General features: G+C 38.8%; 2 protein-coding genes across 2 annotated transcripts; one reads left to right on the forward strand and one right to left on the reverse strand.

Moving 5' to 3' along the window:
* Positions 1-11201: 11201 nt before the first annotated feature.
* Positions 11202-14805, reverse strand: LOC110927245 (retrovirus-related Pol polyprotein from transposon RE1). The gene is made up of 4 exons (XM_022170900.1): positions 13516-14805; positions 13213-13359; positions 13046-13120; positions 11202-12944 (listed from the first exon to the last, which is right to left on the reverse strand). The coding sequence occupies exons 1-4, from the start codon at positions 14803-14805 to the stop codon at positions 11202-11204; spliced, it is 3255 nt and encodes a 1084-aa protein (XP_022026592.1).
* Positions 14806-16363: 1558 nt separating this feature from the next.
* Positions 16364-17845, forward strand: LOC110927255. Its single transcript, XM_022170912.1, has 3 exons — positions 16364-16850; positions 17140-17489; positions 17564-17845. Exons 1-3 carry the CDS (start codon positions 16364-16366, stop codon positions 17843-17845), a joined length of 1119 nt encoding a protein of 372 aa, XP_022026604.1.
* Positions 17846-20382: the final 2537 nt, after the last annotated feature.

Here is a 20382-nt window from a genome sequence, read left to right on the forward strand (position 1 = left end):
TCCATTGTTATCAATTCCCATTTCCAAACTGGCATTTCTAACTGCTGCAATAAACCTAAGGGTTTCTGGTGTTCAGCTTTAACTTGTGAACAGGTTAAACATTTAGAAACATAAGCTGCTATATCCTTTTTCATTCCTATCCACCAAAAATTCTTTCTTAAGTCCTGATACATTTTATCACTTCCAGGATGCATTGTATACTTAGACTTATGGGCTTCTTCTAATACACGGTGGCGTAGGTTTCCTAATTTAGGTATCCACATTCTTTTCTTATGGAATCTCCAAATTCCATCTGTTTCTTGTTCCAATTCTTTAATCATTCCTTTTAACTTTTCAGTATCGTCCTTGATTACTGATTCTTGTGCTTTTCTAATATGTTCATTTAAATCTATCTGTAGATTTAATTTAAGAGAACACACTCTTTTTGGCTTTTCATGATACTTTCGACTTAAAGCATCAGCCACTACATTGGCCTTTCCTGCATGATATTGGATATTACAATCATAATCACTAAGAATTTCAATCAACCGTCTTTGCCTCATATTCAACTCCTTTTGCCCGAAGACATACCTTAAACTCTTATGATCAGTGAAAATTGTAAACTTACTACCGTAAAGGTAATGTCTCCAAATTTTCAAAGCAAAAATTATTGCTCCTAATTCTAGATCATGGGTTGAATAGTTTTCTTCATGATTCTTAAGTTGTCTAGATGCATAAGCTATAACCTTTTGACGTTGCATTAATACATATCCATAACCTAACTTAGAAGCGTCATAATAGACTATAAAGTCTTCAGTTCCTTCTAGTAACGCTAGTATGGGTACGTTGGTTAGTCTTTGCTTAAGAATTCTAAAAGCTTCTTCTTGTTTTGGTCCCCATTCAAACTTAACAGATTTACAGGTTAGCTTAGTCAAGAGAATGGCTATTCTAGAAAAATCTTAAATAAATCTCCTATAATAACCGGCCAATCCTAAGAAACTTCTAACCTCAGTTGGTGATTCAGGGGTTTTCCATTTGGTAATTGCCTTGATCTTGGTGGAATCCACATGAATTCCTTCATGATTGACTAAATGTCCAAGAAATTGTACCCGTTCTAAACAAAACTCGCACTTTGAAAACTTTGCATAAAGTTTTTCTTTCCTTAATAAACTTAGAAGTGCGTGCAAATGCTTTGCATGTTCCTCTTTACTCTTAGAGTAAATAAGAATATCATCTATAAAGACAATTATGAATTTATCCAAATATGGCTTACATATTCGGTTCATCATGTCCATAAATGCGGCTGGGGCATTGGTTAAACCAAATGGCATGACAGTAAATTCATAATGGCCATACCTTGTTCTAAAAGCGGTCTTAGGAATGTCCACTTCCTTTACCTTTAATTGATGATATCCTGACCGTAAATCGATTTTAGAGAAAATCTCAGTTTAATCAAGTTAAGTAAAACCATTGTACAGTATTGAGGGTGGTCGCGCAATTACATTTGTTTCCATCTACTTAATTACCACCCACGGTACTGTCAACCCGACTTGTGGTCATGTTACTCCTCGCAAGGTAGTAACAAATTTTGTATACAAAACCCCAACATACCGACGATAATTGTAGAATACAAATACTCAATAATTGTTTAATATATTATTAATTATGTGAAGTTTTGTAAAAACAATTTGCAAAAAGGAGATTACTCACATTGCTGTCTTAGGTTTTCCTTTAGGGTTTCCTGGTGATTATCTTTTAAATACACAAATGCACACGTGTTAGTATAATAACCCAATATTTACATTAGTAATACCCTCCCCGAGACGGCATTCCAACGACTACGTCGGGCAGAACCTCGACAGTCGTTACGGAACCCTGGATCAATCGGGCAGCGTATCTAATACGTAACCGGGGTTATGATACTTACAACGGGGCAGAACTTCGTTATTTAGGGGGGTTATACCCAAAAAGCACTTTAACCATATAGAAATTCGTGAGAGAGAAAGAGATTGAACGATCGGAAGTGAAAGCTGATGGCCTCTATTTATAGTTGTGATTTCGGACTTCCTCGCGGCCCGCGTAAACCGAAGGATAGTCCTTCGCGGCCGCCCTAGGTTGCTGATTCGTCGAGTTTAGCTTTGACACGATTATGACACGTGGCAGCACTGGGCTGCGCCCCATGTCCCTTAGCTCGCGCCCCGCGTAAGACGTAGCCAAGGGTTACACGGCCCGCGAGCGCCTTTAAAATTTGATTTTTATTTAATTTTTAGTTGTATATTGTATTTTGGGCTCAGTTTTCGCATATGGGATGTATTTTAGGTCATATAGGGACATTTTAAAATATGTTAGGGTGTCGAAAATAATTAGGAGGGTTGTTATAGAATTTGTTGTCTTGATCCATGATTCCAGCTATTGTTGGTATGAAAGAGGGTTTTCTATAATTGGTTTTAGAGAGAGGGGGAAAATCGCGAGATTGTAGGGGTGTGTTATTTATGACAGTTATTTGATTGATTAAAAACACATAGAATGACAAGACTACCCCTAACTTATTATGACAATTAATTAATGACACACAAATATTATAAAAATGCCACTGACTTGATCTCAACCATTAAACATACCCATCGGATGGCTCAGATCGCTTCCTATACTTTGTAGGAAAAACACACTTTGCGCAGGAACCCTACTCATTGAACAATAATACTTCAGCCTACTTCCACTTGACAAGCGAGTCGCGATGATGGATAGGAGGCCGAGTCACGCCACACGAGTATTCAAAGAACCAAAAAAATACGTGGTGTTATGCTGTGGTGAATAAGTTGGATCTCAGGGGTATTTTGGGAATTCTGCACGCAAGTCACCGCCAGGTGAGTCGCAAGGTGATAGCTCCCCCGTGTCACGACACGCCTACGGCTTCAGACTCAATTTCCATGTTTTCTTCAACCGACTTCAATTGTAGGCTCGTTTCTTCCCCCTTTTTCTCGTTTAAACTTCCTTTGCCCACTTTCACTTACAAAACATCACTTTAACTAAGTACCAAAAACAAGTAAAAAAAACAAATGAAGATTATACAAAAACACATGGGGAAATAGGATGTGTTTGCAATAAATCAAGAGACATATTTGTTCAACATTTATATTTCATACATTATTGAGTTGTGTGAATCTTAAAGCAATTTGTAACCCACATCTACTAAAGTTTGAGTTTACACGAACTCATCCAATACATAAATAGTATACATATTAGTTTTCAAACTGTAGCATATATTCTAAATAGATGTCAACAAAATCATATCGTACTTCTCCTGTTGGCGATGACACCCACCTCCTCCATGACTGTAACGCAAATCCTAAGCACCCTACTAAACAACACATATTCGTTGTCCCACAAAGGTCACTCGATCGAACATTGTTACTTAGTGGACATCATCACCTCATTAATGTTTTTTGGAGCCGATCATACATATCCACATTCGCCCACGGATTAGTCATTCTAAACGATTTCAAATCGAAATTTTCATAAGTAAATATAAAAACAAATTAATATACATTAAAAATGTAAACGATCACCCATATGTGAAACCCTAACTTCTATACTCCGCGGTCGCGTCATCATTACCCACTTCCCCCTGAACCAAACATTAATACGACCTTCACTATAACTCGATTTTACCACCACTCACAACCTCTGTATCTGTACACCACTGATTACCCACCATCTCTAGTATGTAGTTTTAGAGAGAGAGAGAGAGAGAGATAGATAGATAGATAGATAGATAGATAGATAGATAGATAGATAGATAGATAGATAGATAGATAGATAGATAGATAGATAGATAGATAGATAGATAGAGAAGGAGGAGTTTTAGAGAGAGATGGGAGACATATAGGTGGTTTCAGTTGGTGGAACCCTAGCTGCTTGTCACTGCTGATGTGTGCGTGTGTATATAATTTTTAGATATATTTTAAGCTCCTTTTACTCGCAAATCAGGTTTTAAATTTATAAAACACGATATAATACTATCACTCTACACACGATAGGGCAAGTGCAACCATCGCGGATGTAATGTAGTGATGGCAAGATACCGAGGTTGTCCAAGGACACAAGAGCTTTTAGTACCGACTTATCGTTAACGTCTATTCTAACCAAATTTTGATAAAAAGTTTTGAAAGTTATAAAAAGATAAACTAGAAAATAAAAATAAAATATAAGGAAAAACAAATAGACAAGAAGGAATCACTTGGTTCTAACTCCTCTTTTATGTATCCTTTAATGATTTCCACACTTTGGGAATTTTAAAAGATTATCTTTAAGTTATAGTAGTAGGCCCCCTTCCAGGAAGAGTTACCCTCAACCTATTGGTCTGAGTTAGCAGGGATACAATCCTGCAAGGTCAGATTATTGAAAGATAATTATGTAAGTTATTAATGCGAAAAGTGGTAGGCCCCCTTCCATGCAGTGTTGCCCTCAGCCTATTGGTCTGAGTTAGCAAGGATACGATTACGCAAGGTTGGTTTGAAGTTTTAATAGTAGTTTATAAATAAGGGATTCAAGTGATTCTTACTTCTCCCAAGGCAGATTGTACTGCCCACTCGTGAAGTCTTACTAAGCTTGAACCAGGTTCTCGCAGGATCTATACACTGAACGAGACATAGAATTACCCAACTACCCTTCTAACCCCCTTCCAGGCAGTTAATGTGCTTTATATAGACCGTAAAGATACGAATGAGTGAATCAACAAAACATGAAGAATGGTTAAATAAAATTCGCCTTCAATAGAGAAAACTAGTTATTAAAGTCATTAATACATACCCAAATAAAAAGGAGCCAAAGGATGGAAATAAAAAAGTAATACATAAAAGATTTGTCTTCACCAAGTGATGTAAGAGTTTAGCCAAGCATGACCTTTGTTTGACAAGAACTCTTACAATCGATCTTGGATCCCGAGACTACTACACACTCTAAAAGATGGTGGTGGGTGTTGGTGTTGTAGTTGTAGTTGTAGTTGTGGTGGAGTGGTGGCAAGTGTGAGAGAAGTGGTTTGCCAAGGGATGGATTGGAATGAAACCAAGCACCCTATTTATAGCTGAAGTCAGCCAGTTCACACGGCCCCGTGCCCACCTGGCATGGCCCCGTGGCCTTCCTTCTCTCTTTTCCTCATTAACTACAGTGTCAGGTCTTGTACTAACACGGCCCCGTGTGTTAACGGCATGGCCCGTGGCAATTATACTTGCTATACTATCTCAGATTCTACGAATCTTAGAGTTGACCACGCCCCGTGTTGCCTTAACACAGCCCAGTGTTGATTAGGGGTGTAAACGAGCCGAGCCGAGCTCGAGCTCGACCAGGCTCGAGCTCGAGCTCGTTTAACATATGAAAGCTCGAGCTCGAGCTCGGCTCGGTTCGAGCTTTATTTCTGAAGCTCGAGCTCGGCTCGAAGGTAATTTTTCAAGCTCGAGCTCGGCTCGGGCTCGACTCGTTTAGTATTTGTTAATTAATTTATATTAATTATAATAATTATTATACATATAATTTAGTTATTTTTGTATATTTATATAAACGGTAATTATTATTATAGAAATATATGTTTAATATATTAATAAAATATATATAAACTGAAAGCTCGATTAGGCTCGCGAGCCGGCTCGAGCTCGATAAGCGAAGCTCGGGCTCGGGCTCGTTTACTAAACGAGCTTGTTTTTAGGCTCGGGCTCAAGCTCGAGCTCGTTTAAGCTCGGCTCGTTCGAGCTTTTTTTCGAGCCGAGCTCGAGTAGTTCGCGAGTAGCTCGGCTCGTTTGCACCCCTAGTGTTGATGTATCTGGTCTGCCTTTTGCTGTTGTCTTTTCTTCTTCAGAGAATCTTGACTGGGCACGGCCCAGTGCCGGAGCTTCCATTCTTGTTATTTTGTTGATTTGGATGTGGATTGGGGCTTGGCGAGTCGTGTCAATCCCCCTTCTTTGTATTTATGTTGGTTTCTGCTGTTAATTTGCTTCTTTTGTGCGTTTAAGCTCTTTTGATCCTGTAAATTAAAAAGAAACAAAGAAACATGCTTTTTCCAACATTAGTACCGAAAAAGGGATTGATTTTACGTCGTATTTGATATAATCTATTGGCTGAAGGCAACGACCTGAGTGCTTCTTCAAAAGTTGTCTGTGGATGTGGGGGAACAGTTTGAGCTTGTTGGAGAAGCTGCTCGACGGTATACTTTGGGCTTCTTGGGATGAAAAGAGGGGAAGCTAGTGTGATAGATCCCGGTCCAGGGTGATCCATCAGGCATGAGATATGGATTTGGATCAGAACTAGGTCCTGCTCGGCTAACACTTGGAGACGTGGTGGTGCACAACGAAGGAGGCATAGGGGAGAGTGTAACCTTTGATTCATAAGATAAACGCACCCTAACTCCTTTGGTTCGTTCCTCTCGAACATACCAGTTCAAGAGCTCCATTAACTGTATAAAGTTATTCCTCACTCCCTCCGGGGTTATTTCCATGGTTTCAACCGGGAAAAGTACTTCACTCGGTGAAGATGGCATGGCCCGTGTAGAGGGAGGTGATTGGAAAGGTTGTGCATCTTGTGTTACTGGTGCGACATGAAGTCTGTTCATGTTTTGGTGGAGCAGCTGCCCACTCCGGGAGTAGCTGGAGGGCTAGACGGAGGCAGGGAACTGCTCGAAACTTCCTTCGGATGATGATCCTTTCCGACCATAAAAGAATGTAACTTAAGAACAAGGTTGTACTACCAGAAAATACTGTTCTAAGTAGCGCAACCCCATGGTGGGCGCCACTTGTTAAAGCAACAACAATATGGCAGGGGAAGGTCCAGGTTCAACTCCAAAAGGTAGTTCCTTGGTCGGAATCTACAATCAAAGAACACCGTTAGTCTTAACGCGAGAGGAGGCCTCCCGCGTTTGGACTACGACATGAGAATCGGTGAATGGTTCTTAAGAGTGTAAGCGAAATGAAAGGATAAGAGTTTAGAGTGAGAATTAGAGAAGTGAACTTACTTTGGGCTGAACAAGACTCTCCTTTTATAGGCAGATTGCTCTGCCCTATGGAGCCTTGTGCCAGCTGGTACCTTCTAGTATTGGTAAGCTTATCCTCCCTTGACGTTGCTAGCAAGGTTAGCCTTGCCTCTTTAGGTAAGTTTCAGGTTTGTGTGTCTTGATGACACCTTTATGTGCTTTAGGGAGAAGTCTAATCAGTTTGACTTATTAGGTTCAAGTTCCATGTTTGTACAATAACTTTAGCTCTCTATCACAAGTCGTTGGTGTATCAACTTCTCGCTGAGAGTCTCCAGCTTCCGACTTCCAGCTTCTTACTTTTAGTTTATATTTAGTATTTTTTGTTGTTTTCTTGTTATTAACCTTGGTTTGCTGACTGGAAACTCCGAGTACCCATGTCATCACTATTGCTTAAAACTTATGAACACAAAAAAAAAAAAGAATGATGTATAAATTTGGTGGAGAATGTCATTTTCGATTGATATCATCTTATGATTTTTTTTATTATACACGTCACTGTTTTGATGATTATTAAATTTGTTTTTTCATGACAACAAGCGTTTGAAAGCTTAAAAATATTTTAAAAAAAAGGTTCAACTTGCAATTATTTAATATATTTTTAAATTATTAAAGTTTCTTCTGTATCACATGCCTTTTATTTTGTATTATATAGAGATGCACTTAGATATTTAACTACAAAAATTAAAATATATATAAATATTTGATGAAAAAATAGCCTTCTTGCATAATTAAGAATTACAACTTATGATTTTGTATGTAACTAGTATTTGACACCCTTGCTTCACAATGGGAACGAATCACTTTGTATTAGATTTGGCACCCTCATTTCGTAACATGAATGAACAAAAGCGCAACTATAAAAATAATGTTAAACAAACATAAAATAAAAGCTAAAAAACCAAAAAAGGCAAAAAAAAAAAAAAAACAAAAAAAACAAAAAAACAAAACAAAACAAAAACTCGTAACCGGCAAGTATTGAACCTCGGTTGCTGGAATTTAAGAAGGATGTACATGTCACTCCACCACCATAAGCTTCTATTTATTTCTTGGTCAAACGCTTAAATGAACCAACAAACAAACACAAATTTAACATAAAAATACCTGTTGCCGGCCACCACGAATTGGAAGGAGCCACTACCATTTTAAGCGAATGAGATATGAGTATTGTTCACTATTTCGCTTTTGTATATATAGTAGTAATAGTAATAGTAAGACCACCCGTAGTGGGGCGTGATTTTTAAAAAAAATTGAAAAATAACGCCCCAAAACGCCCCCACCAACCATTACACTAGGCGTTATATAAAAAAAATTCAGAAAATGATGTTTGGCGTTATAATGAAAACGCTGCATGTGGCCAATGGGCATTATTCCAATGTTTGACCAGCCAATATGATTTAGGTTGCTTTTTTTTTTGTTTAATGATTGGAAGGGCATTATTTGGGCATTATCCCCACTACACCACTTTATGCTATAATGCCTCATCCTGACTGGGTTGCCACGTGTCGGATAATGCCCCATGGTGGGGGCATTATAACAAGTAACCACTACACATGGTCTAATAGTAATAATAATTCGCTTTTGTATATATAGAAGTAGTAGTAGTAATAGTAGTAGTAGTAGTAATAATAATAATAATAATAATAATAATAATAATAATAATAATAGTAATATTAGAATTTCTTATTAATAATTAAATAAACATATTTTACACAAAATATTAAAATATGTCGTTTTCTTGTAATAACGGATGTACAAGTCTTTAATGCGTGTTGTACTTGGCCACAAAAGACACTTGAAATATCATTATTGGTTATACTTTTAGACCACTTATCTTGTTATTGGCTCCTACCAAGAAAAATGTCTAATAAAATAATATATTATTTCAATTAATTTTCAAAACTCTTGGTGATTGTAAAGGTTTTTTTGCAGCATGCACACCCTCTTTTCCTCTTTTCCTTGTCAAATTAATCGTTTAATCTTTTTAACAGGTGTTTAGGTTTAGCAATGCCAAACATTTGTTTATACATGACAGGGCAGGTAAGTGAATTGGGGTGTTAATATTTGAATCAGATTTGAATTTTTTAAAAATTCGACTCATTCGAATTTGATTATCAATGTACGAATCTGGTTTTTAAAAATTCAATTCGATTTGAATTCAAGTCGAGTAATCGAATTCGAATCAAATATGAACTTATGGTTTTCAATTTGATACGATTCGAAATTCAAACCCAAATTATACACAAATGAAAAGAAAACTTCTAGTTTTTGGCCAAAATCTTAATTACATCCATAAATTCGTTATCCATATTCGATTTTCTAGTTCCATATCCGGCTTTTAAATTTCTAGTTTACAGATTTTATAGTTTCATTTATTCTTATTAATAGGTTGAACAATATTTTGGGTGAATTTGTTAATATACACAGTATTTCTAGTTTACAGGTTTATAATTTACAGATTTTATAGTTTTATTTATGTTCTTTTTTTTAGGGATGAAGTTTAAGATTTGCATATAGCATGTTTGTTAAAATACTTTGAGAGAAGAAAGTGGGATATTGCATGTTATGAAATTAAGGGGTCGTTTGGTTTGCAAAATGTTTGTGAAATAATTGGAATGTTTTAAAGGAATTGAAACCTCAATGAATTCAAATTAACTTCAAAGATAATTATGACTTGTTTGGTTTTTAATGATGTGTGTAAATGTATATATGAAGTATGAACTCGTACAAAAATTGTTTTAACAGTGAATTACTAAACTCAACTACATAATACAACAAGTGTATCAATCGTAATGTAGCAAAGTAAGCAAGACCGAATATCAACATGTGGACACTGTTGGCACTCAATAACAAAGCTCATTCGTCTCCTAGGAAAACGATTATGAAAGAGGTAAACAGAAAACTATGAAAACACAAGAAAACTAGGAAAACGACAAAGGACGCACAACTGGTTCTGGAAGGAAAATCAGATAACTAAGGTGACCACCTAGAAAAGAATCCAACTGACATGCAATGACTCACTGGAATGGATTGTATGATTGGCTCAATAGTACGAACCTAGGGTTAGCTAGGTATGTTTCTACTCGTGTGAAGAACTTGACACGTTTGATTAAATGACCAATGAGAGTTTGCCCCTATGCTTGCTACTCACCGTGTTATGAAAGATTGTGATCCATAATAACATAACTCTTGAATTGGTATTCAGAGATAAATATTATTTTGTATTCATTTAGGATGATCTTACACAGGGAAGGAACACCAACATAAATAGAGAATAAAAGAGTCTAAACAAGGTAACTAAAAACTGGTGACAGCCTGTGAGATCTTCTATTTAGGAGACAATATTGGAAGCCGACCATTACTCCTTTGACTTGTGTTTTTCCTTTTTAATATTTTAACACTCCCCCTCAAGTTGTGTAGTGGGATCTCCAATACCCAACTTGGTTAAAACCGATTTAAACGCTTTAGTCGCAACGGCCTTTGCCAGAATGTCTGCTAGTTGATCTTCCGACCTGACGAACGGGAGTTCGATGGTACCGTCTTTAATCTTTTCTTTAATGAAGTGACGATCTATTTCAACGTGCTTGGTTCTGTCATGTTGTACCGGGTTTTCTGAGATTTTAATGGCAGCTTTGTTATCACATCTTAACTGAGTTGGACCTTTAAGTGGAGCACCAATTTCTTTCATTATCTTCCTTAACCACAGGATCTCAGTGATCCCTTTAGCGATACCCCTAAACTCAGATTCTGCACTTGATAAACACACCACTTTTTGCTTCTTACTCCTCCACGTTACCAAGTTACCTCCAAGGAGAGTAAAGTAACCGGAGGTTGATCGTTTGTCATTCGGATTTCCTCCCCAGTCGGCATCTGTAAAAACTTCAGCATCTAGGTGGCCGTTTCTCTTAAACATGATTCCTTCCCCTACTGTGCCTTTTAGATATCGGATAATCCTCATGACCGCCTCCATATGATCTTCTTGAGGGCTGTGCATGAATTGGCTTACAACTCCCACTGCGTACGAAATGTCTGGCCGAGTGTGGGCCAAGTAAATTAGCTTTCCCACTAACCTTTGGTACCTCTCTTTATTTGCTAGTTTGGCTCCTTCAACCATTCTCAGTTTATGGTTCACAATCATGGGAGTATCATTGGGCTTGCAATCCACCATGCCCACTTCAACAAGCAAGTCCAAGATATATTTTCGTTAAGAGATAAAAATCCCCTTTTTTGACCGAAGCACTTCAATCCCTAGGAAATATTTCAATCCCCCAAGGTCTTTCATTTCAAACTCAGTGAAGAGATTCTTCCGGAGGGAGTTAATTTCTTCTTCATCACTTCCTGTTATGATCATGTAATCAACGTAAATTATAAGACATGTAACAAGAGTTCCCCTCCTCTTGTAGAACAAGGTATGGTCGGCGTTACTCTGTTTGTACCCATAACGTTTCATAGCCATAGTAAACTTTCCGAACCACGCGCGCGGAGATTGTTTGAGCCCATACAATGCCTTTTTCAGTCTACACACTTCATTTCCTTTAAAATCATCTGAGAACCCCGGGGGAGGGTCCATATAAACTTCTTCTTTCAAGTCTCCATGCAAAAACGCGTTTTTAACATCAAATTGATGGAGTGGCCAGTCTTTATTTGCTGCTACTGAGAAAAGAACTCTGATAGTATCAATTTTAGCAACTGGGGAAAAAGTCTCAGAATAATCGATACCATAAGTTTGTGTATATCCTTTGGCTACCAATCTAGCTTTGTGTCGTTCAATGGTGCCATCAGATTTATATTTGATATTAAATACCCATTTGCAGCCAACTGGTTTCTTCCCTTGAGGTAAAGTACATTTTTCCCATGTGCTACTCTTTTTCAAAGCCTCAATTTCTAAATTCATTGCCTCTCTCCATTCAGTCGTCTCCTCGGCTTCTTGGACCGTGGTAGGAATCTTTTCTGAGAGAAGTGTGGCTGAGAAGGCTTTTGCAACTTGTGCCACCCTCCCCCTGTCGGTTTTTACTGGATATTTGGAGGTGCGAGAGGTGTGCTCCGGGGAATACCGGTTAGGAGGGACTCCCCTGTTTCTTCTGGGAGGGAGGACAGGAGTGTTTTGTTGTTCTTCATGTTCCACATGCGAGCTTTCTAACCTGTCATGATTAGTAACATTTGTGGAATTCTCGTGATGTTGTGAGTCGTTTACCTCATTGTTTGCCATATCTGAATTTGGCTCTCGGGCTTCGACTTCATGTTGGACATCGTCCTTAGGGGAATCGTTGGTTGTGTGAGATAACTCGTCATCCTCTTCAACGTTGGCTGAAGCAGGTTCGCTGGCGCCATCTACCGGCTCTGTCGAAACATCCGTCGAGCAACTATGATATAACAACCAATCGAACCAATCGAGTGACTCACTTATTTTCTCCCCCTGAGCACTGGATTGATGGTCGAAAAAATAGTCAGATTCGATGAAGTCAAGGTCCATGGTTACATGAACCCGACGAGTGACAAGATTGTAGCAACGATAGCCCTTTTGGTGGACACCGTACCCATTAAAAACACATTTTTCAGCACAGGCATTAAGTTTGTTTCGATTAGTTTTTGGAGTGTGAATGAACACCGAGCATCCTAAAACACGAGGAGGTAAGGTCATTATGGATGGAACTTTTACTTGGGTGGCTAGGACATCCAACGGGGTTTTATGTCCTAGGATTTGAGTTGGAAGACGATTAACAAGGTATGCCGATGTGGCAAGAGCTTCTGGCCAATAGGACAAAGGGACATGAGATTCAATCATGATTGCACGTGTTTTTTCAAGTAATGTGCGATTTTTTCGTTCCGAGGTACCGTTCTGTTGTGGAGTATTGGGACAAGTAGTTTGATGGATGAGACCATTTTCTTGGAAGAAGGTTTTCATTGGTTTGTTCACAAATTCAGTCCCGTTATCAGAACGGAGGATCTGTATTTTATTTTTAAATTGAGTTTGAACCATTTTATAGAACATAAAAAAGATTTCAGGGACCTCTGACTTATGTTTCATGAAGTACACCCAATTCATACGTGAAAAATCATCCACAAAGAGAACAAAATATCTGAACCGACTATTGGTGCTATTCGGAGCCGGACCCCAAACATCTGAATGGATTAAAGAAAAAACAGACTCAACTCTAGTATCGTTTTGATTAAAAGAGACTCTACGACTTTTTGCAAGAATGCAAGTTTCACACTTCTCCAAGACGTCGGTGCCATAACCATAGTTGTCTTTCGGTTGTCCCATGAGCAAGCATGGCATGTCCCATGTGAACCACCTCATCAACGTAGTAGAGGCCTCCTTGTTCAGTACCACGCCCAACGATCTCCTTCGTACGAATGTCCTGTAGAACACAAAAATTGGGATACATGAGCACGACACAATTAAGTTGCTTTGTAACTTGGCTAATGGATAAAAGTTTGGAGGAAAGAGAGGGAATGTATAGACAGTTGTTAATTTTCATTTTTTCTGAAAAAATGATAGAACCTCCCCCTTTGACTTGAACCATTTCCCCACTAGCGGTCTCAATATGGGATTTAGATGGGGGTGATATATTACAAAAATCTTTGGGATCATAAGACATGGTATCTGTGGCCCCACAATCAAAGATCCAATTCTTTGAATTTTTAGGTTGAGATATGGGCTTAACATGGCAGGCTTTAGATTTTTTATTTCCATTTCCTTTTTGACTAAATTCAGCAAATAAAGAAAAAGTGGGAGGGCTTGAGATGTAATTCTCAAACCCTTTACCTATCGAAGTATCATCGGTGGTTGCAGCCAATCCCCCAAAACCACCGCTACTGCCTTTTTCGACCGGAGCCACTCCCCCTCCTGCCGCCGGCGTTCCTTTGCCATCAGCCCCCGAATTCTTTTGCTTCTGACCGTCTCCCCACCACTCTGGATAACCGACGATCTTGAAACATTGGTCTTTTGTGTGTCTCTTCATTTGGCAGTAGGTGCAAAAGAGCTTGGATTTGTCTTCTTTATCTCTAGGTCGAAACTTTGTTCTTTGTGACCAGTCTTTTGCAGCCAATCCCATCCCAATCTCTGTTGACTCATTATCGGATGGTCCAGATCTTAGAATATTCATTCTAGCATCTTCCCTGCGTATGGTGGCGTACGCCATTTCCACCGTTGGAAGAGGGTCCTTTTTCAGAATATCCCTTTTTACAGGTTCCATTTTGTCATCGAGTGCTGTGAGTAATTGGTATAACCTTTGCTCTTGAGTCTTCTTATTATACATCTGGATGTCTTCCGGGTCTTTCATGGGGTTTGGATCTCTTCTATCAATGGACATCCATATGCTTTGCAGTTTATTCCACAGATCTTCCAAAGTATCAGATCCTTGTCTAAGGGATTTGGCTCTTTTATGGAGGTCAAAGACTTGTAATGAATCGGTTCCGAACCCGTATGTAGTTGCCAAACCATCCCATAAGGCTTTTGCGGTCGGATACTGTGAAACGTTATTCACCAAGTTGGATTCGAGGTTCTGGATAATCCAGGTGAAGACGCACTGATCGTCTTGTTCCCAGCGTGAGTAATCTGTGTCGGTTTTTGAGGGAGGCTTGGGGTCGCCCGTAATGTGAGAGCTTCTTCCCCTGCCTCCAATGGCTTTCTTCATCAGGGTTGCCCATAAGGCATAGTTATCACCCCCGAGTTTAATCCCTAAGGATAGATTTTCAGAGTTTGTTGTTGTTTGCTGTGTTCTGAGACCATTTCTCAGAAGAGCAGCAATCTGCATCGTCAATTCATCAGGAATTTGGCTGACAGTTGTTTCGTTGTCTGGCATCTTGAAGCTTAGAATTTCCCAGGATCAAACATGCTCTGATACCATCTTGAATTGGTATTCAGAGATAAATATTATTTTGTATTCATTTAGGATGATCTTACACAGGGAAGGAACACCAACATAAATAGAGAATAAAAGAGTCTAAACAAGGTAACTAAAAGCTGGTGACAGCCTGTGAGATCTTCTATTTAGGAGACAATATTGGAAGCCGACCATTACTCCTTTGACTTGTGTTTTTCCTTTTTAATATTTTAACAATAACAAATGACAACCTGAATCTAATTTGAAAGACTACCTCGAAATACTAACACCACGAATGAAAGGATAAAAATGCTCTTGCGAAATCCAAACCTAACAGTAACAAGTAATGGATATAAGGCTACACGGTATTACGGTATGGCATAGTTCTCCCCCCGTCCCCATGTTCCGACGCCGTCTACACCATACCCCCAGTGGCGAAGCTTGAAAAAAAAGTTCGGGGGGTCGGAAAGTAATGGACCTAAAAAAAAATTCTATCGCGTAGTTTCGAGGTGTATGTTCGGGTCAGACGTCGGTGATTTGATTCGGGTCGAGTCGGGTCAAACATTAATATCAAATAAAAAAAGTTCTCAAACATTAAAAAAAGAAGTTATCATTTTATTCTTCCACATAGCATAATCTAATGACACCACAAGTTAATAAATCACCCTAAATTTCAAACTCTAATTTCTATCTAAATCAAATCACAATAAGATTAAACAAATAAAACTAGACATAGTTACAGAAAGATTCAACAAATTTAGGGCAAAAATTCGGACCAATTTCACCCCTAATTTCAACCTGAATCACATAAATTGCAGCCCTAAATTAAACCTAAAGATAAAAAACACATACCTTTAACCTTATGAAGATTGAAGAAGTCGAACAAGAGTACAAGACCACAAAGTAAACGAATTTGGGTTTTTTTTGGGATAGGGTGGGCTTCTAAGTTGGGCTATATAATGATTTGATTTGGGTTATATGATATACATTCTAGTATTCTTTCAAATATAATGATTTGGGCTATAATATTTAGACTAATTAAATATTTTATTTGGGCTATACAAATAAAAAAATTAAAACCGGGGGTCGAAAACGTATATATCTAATATTTTTTTTATAAAACCGGGGGGTCGAAAACGTATATACCTACAAAATCCTATACGAAACGTACATATATAACACTACTAACCGAAAAATTCGGGGGGGGCGGGCGCCCCTCCCCGCCCCTTAAATCCTTCGCCCCTGCATACCCCCCCCCCCCCCCCCCCCCCCGTCCCCGTCCCTTTCGTCTGTATTCGGACGTTGGCGACGATCGAAAAGTGGGGCCCCTTTTATGAAAAGTTACCGTTTAAGAAAAAAAAATTTCCTTATTTCAAAAAAAAAAAAAAAAACAAACGGTCAAATATTTAAATATATATATATATATTTCATTTCCATTTTCACCTCCATTCACAAATCTAACCCAAAATTTCATCTCTCTCAATTCTTTTTTATAAATCTTCTTCCCACTTTTATAAAACATCATACTCTATAGAAAATGGAACCATTCAACAACCCGAACAACCCGAACAATCCAAACAACCCGAACAATCCCAACAACCCGACCCAACCTAATGTTTTCTCGGTTCCGGCATATTATCCGACGGTAGAACCGAACCAATTCTCGCAATATTCATCAAATGCGTTTGCATCATTCCAACACTCGCCAAACCAATTCGCTCAATTCTCTCAAAATCAAGCCATTCAACAAATGATGTTGCGGGGTGCTTATAATTTCCCACCGAACCCGACACCACCCGTTCAACCCCAACCGATCCCGATGCAACCCTTTCAACAACCCGAACCTGACGACGATGTGGAGGTTTTTCCCGAAACCCAGCCGGCTAAAGGAAAAGGAAAACGAAACAAAGGCAAGCAAGTGGTTGGTGATCAATCGTCCAAACCGAAGTCGACTAAGCGGACGCCAATCGAAAAAGAAGCCTTAGCCAAGGCTTTCATAGCCATGTCTAACAACAAGACAAAAGGTTCGTATTTTTTTTAAGGTTTATCTTTTTTTTAAGGTTTATACTTTTTTTTAAGTATGTTTTTCTAAATTTTTTTTAACAGTTTATAAATTTTTTAATTTTTTAACAGTTTATTTAAATTTGATGGTCAACAGTTTGGTTACTTTGTTTGAAAATTTTTTTAACAGTTTATTAGTTTTTAAACTTTGGTTAGTTTGTTTGAAATTTTTTTATTTTTTTTAACAGTTAGATATTTTAAATGTTTGTTTAATTTGTTTAAGTTTAATATATTTTGTTTGTTTTATTATAGGTAATAACCAAACGGGTGACAGATTTTGGTCCAAGGTTTTGGCAAAGTTCCTCGAACTTATGGACCAAGGCCCGTATCGTGATATCGACTCGGTGTCGTCAAAGTGGCGTAAATTGAACTCGGCGGTCAATAAGTTTTGCGCGGAATATAATAAACTATATACAAGTGGGCGTCGTAGCGACATGAGCGACGACGATGTTTTCAAAAAAGCGTTGGACAACTATAAGAACAACAATGGTAATACCAACTTTGCTCACGTTCGCGCGTGGGAAATTATGAAAAAGGAACCGAAATGGTCGCCGATTCCTAACGAGGTGGAGATGGCGAAACGCCAAAAACATCGGAAACGGGTAGTTTTAGCGCCGGTGGATCGGACGCGAGGTGTCACATAAACTTAAATGATGACGCCGACTTTGACGAAGAGGAGTACGCCGTACATGAAGCGGAGCGTCCACCGGGCATAGACAAATCAAAGAAGGAGCGGGCCAAGGGGAAAGAAAAGGAGAAGGTGGACCCGAACATGGTTGAGTTTATGGAACACCTAAAAATGTACAACGACATCTCGGCCCAAAAGACGAAGGCGAAGGAGCGAGTCGTCGAAGAAAAAAGTCGTGTAGCGGAAGAAAAGTTACGCGAGAAGGTCCAATTGTCGAATGAGAAAATCCGAATTTCCGATGAAAAATTCGGCTCAAGGAATGGGAAATAATATCGATGAATGTCGAGGACGAACCCGAGCCGAAACGGTCGATGTTGAAAAAACTACAACACGACATCATGAAAAAACATCAAATTATTTAACTCTATGTTTTTTTTATTAAGTCTTTGGTTTTTTTATTTAGTGTATGCTTTTTTTTTTAAGTTTATGTAATGTGGTTTTAATATTAATGAAAATATTTTCTTAGTTTATTTTTTTTAGAGTAAACTGCAATTTTACCCTCTGATGTTAGGGGTCATTGGCACTCTTACCCCCCTAAGGAAATAATTGCAATTTTACCCCCCACTGTTCACTGTTATGTCGCAACCTTACCCCCTAAGCTCAATTTTGTTGACTGATCTGTTGACTTGGTGGTGAAATGACTATTTTACCCTTTTATTTTACCCCCTGTGTTTTGTTTACTCTGTAATTTTACCCCCTGCCACCACTGCCACCACCATTCACCACTGCCACCTCCAGCCACCACCCTCAACCACCACTGCCACCGCCATTCACCACCACAACCACCACTGCCATCTTCTTCCTCCCCCCCCTCTCTCTCTCTAAAAAACCCACCACCCGCCTTCATCTTCAACAATCACCACCGTCATCTCCACACCCCTGCCACCGCCATTCACCACCACAACCACCACTGCCACCGCCATTCACCACCACAACCACCACAACCACCTCTAGCCATACAAACAGGTTGTGCCCCCTCTATATGTCTGCATCGTCTCAAAAAACTTGAAGTTTCTTCAGTATACCATTACACAATATCAACAAATGATCTAAAACAACCAGTTTTAAGGTTTTCGCTATTAAACCAATTTAGGTTATTTTCAATCCTAGTTGCAGAATTTAACCTATCCTTAAAACAAACAAGTGACTAACTGAATATTTTACACCACCTTATAATGCACAAAATCCACTAACAACACTCTGTCAAGTGTTAACCATAAAAACATGATATAACAGAGCAACAACTGCACCTGATTCATTAAACATTTTGAGCATATTCAAAGGATCATTAAAACAGTAATCCTACTAGAAAATTTTCAAATAAAAATCTCACAAACTACATCAAATGTTTCAAGTTCCTTCAAAATTCAGGCAAATCACAGATAATACTAAGCCCTAAATTTAACAAATTGAAAACCACGCATACAGATTCCATAAAATCAAAGTAATCCTACTAGAACAATTTCAAATCCAGATCTCACAATTTACAGCCCTAAGTGTTTACAATTCCTTCAAATTCTGGCAAAACAGGCAATACTAAGCCCTAATTCAATCAAAAAACAGAAAACCGCACACACATCTTCTCAGACGAAACCCGCAATCAATCCCATCGACAAAGAACTCATCAATCAGAACTCATCTCTGGTGTGACATTTCGCTTCCGGTAATGTAAACGGTGACCTCGCTCGCATAATCTTCGCTATCTCAATAACATCATCAAGCGATATGTTCCCACTATGCTTAATGTTCTTCACCTTCTTCCGGTGATGGTTGAAGATGATGATGGAGGTTCAGATCTAGACTTATCAATAACGAAGAAGACAAGACTGGTTGTGGCGGGGGTGGTGATGATGGCGACGGTGATGGTTGTGGCGGCAGTGGTGGTTGTGGCGGTTCAGATGGCGACGGTGATGGTTGAAGATGATGATGATGGAGGTTCAGATCTAGATATAACAATAATAATTGCAGTTTACTCTATATATAATAAACATAATAATAAAAATAAATATAGGGTAAGATTACCAAAATACCCTTACATATAATGGTCAAACTGTCACACCCCCAAAATCCACCTGCGGAGTATCACCGCTTGGGAGCGTGACTGACCAGGATCAAGCCACCAATCATATTGAACATGTAATTAATATTAAGTAAAATAAATGTAAACCATCCATCCAATGCGATAGGTGTTCAAAACATAACCATAGTTTCAAAGTGTAGCGGAAGCATAGTAAATAATCCAACAATAGTTAATAGTTTTTAAATGTCATAATAGTTCAACGTAGAAACCACGATCCTTGTCCACAACGACCCGCTTCTCCAGTGCAAGCTCCAAGTACCTAACGATCTGCAAGGCATGTAACAGAATGATCAACAAACTAGTTGAGCGAGTTCACAGTAAGTAAGTGCGTAACAGTAAGTAACGGGTGGCTCTACTGGGCCAATAGTAAGTTATACAGGTGGGGGCTTCCCATGTTATGAGACCACTAGACTATTCGTATCAACTACTCGTATCATCCCTATTCTTCATCCGAGAACAGTAGCGCGTATGGGGTGTGCGTAGGTTTTACGCACGTATCCTTCACAACCGAGGATAGAAGTAAGTAATGCGTACACGTAGGTTTTACGTGCGTGCCTGACATCCGAGGCAGTAATTGGCATATGACCACGTAGGTGTTATCCTAACCTACGGAACCGTCCTGACATCCGAGGACCATGGTAGGTGATAGTCTAGGAAAAGCATATATACGTTCTTAGTCAATGGTAACCTTTATCCCATTCCCACGACCCGGGAATCCCATGCCTTA

Source organism: Helianthus annuus, chromosome 1, assembly GCF_002127325.2.
Source record: "Helianthus annuus cultivar XRQ/B chromosome 1, HanXRQr2.0-SUNRISE, whole genome shotgun sequence".
NCBI classification, from domain to species: domain Eukaryota; kingdom Viridiplantae; phylum Streptophyta; class Magnoliopsida; order Asterales; family Asteraceae; genus Helianthus; species Helianthus annuus.

What these genes read in the sequence shown, in the direction of transcription:
- LOC110927245 (XM_022170900.1), bottom strand. Translation starts at nt 14,805, where the DNA reads ATGCCAGACAACGAAACAACTGTCAGCCAAATTCCTGATGAATTGACG. An exon ending in CTAGTGGGGAAATGGTTCAA is followed by an intron (nt 13,360 to 13,515) that starts GTCAAAGGGGGA and finishes TGTGTTCTACAG; the next exon opens with GACATTCGTACGAAGGAGAT. An exon ending in CTTTGTGGATGATTTTTCAC is followed by an intron (nt 12,945 to 13,045) that starts GTATGAATTGGG and finishes AATAAAATACAG; the next exon opens with ATCCTCCGTTCTGATAACGG.
- LOC110927255 (XM_022170912.1), top strand. Translation starts at nt 16,364, where the DNA reads ATGGAACCATTCAACAACCCGAACAACCCGAACAATCCAAACAACCCG. An exon ending in GTCTAACAACAAGACAAAAG is followed by an intron (nt 16,851 to 17,139) that starts GTTCGTATTTTT and finishes GTTTTATTATAG; the next exon opens with GTAATAACCAAACGGGTGAC. An exon ending in GCCAAAAACATCGGAAACGG is followed by an intron (nt 17,490 to 17,563) that starts GTAGTTTTAGCG and finishes TTTGACGAAGAG; the next exon opens with GAGTACGCCGTACATGAAGC.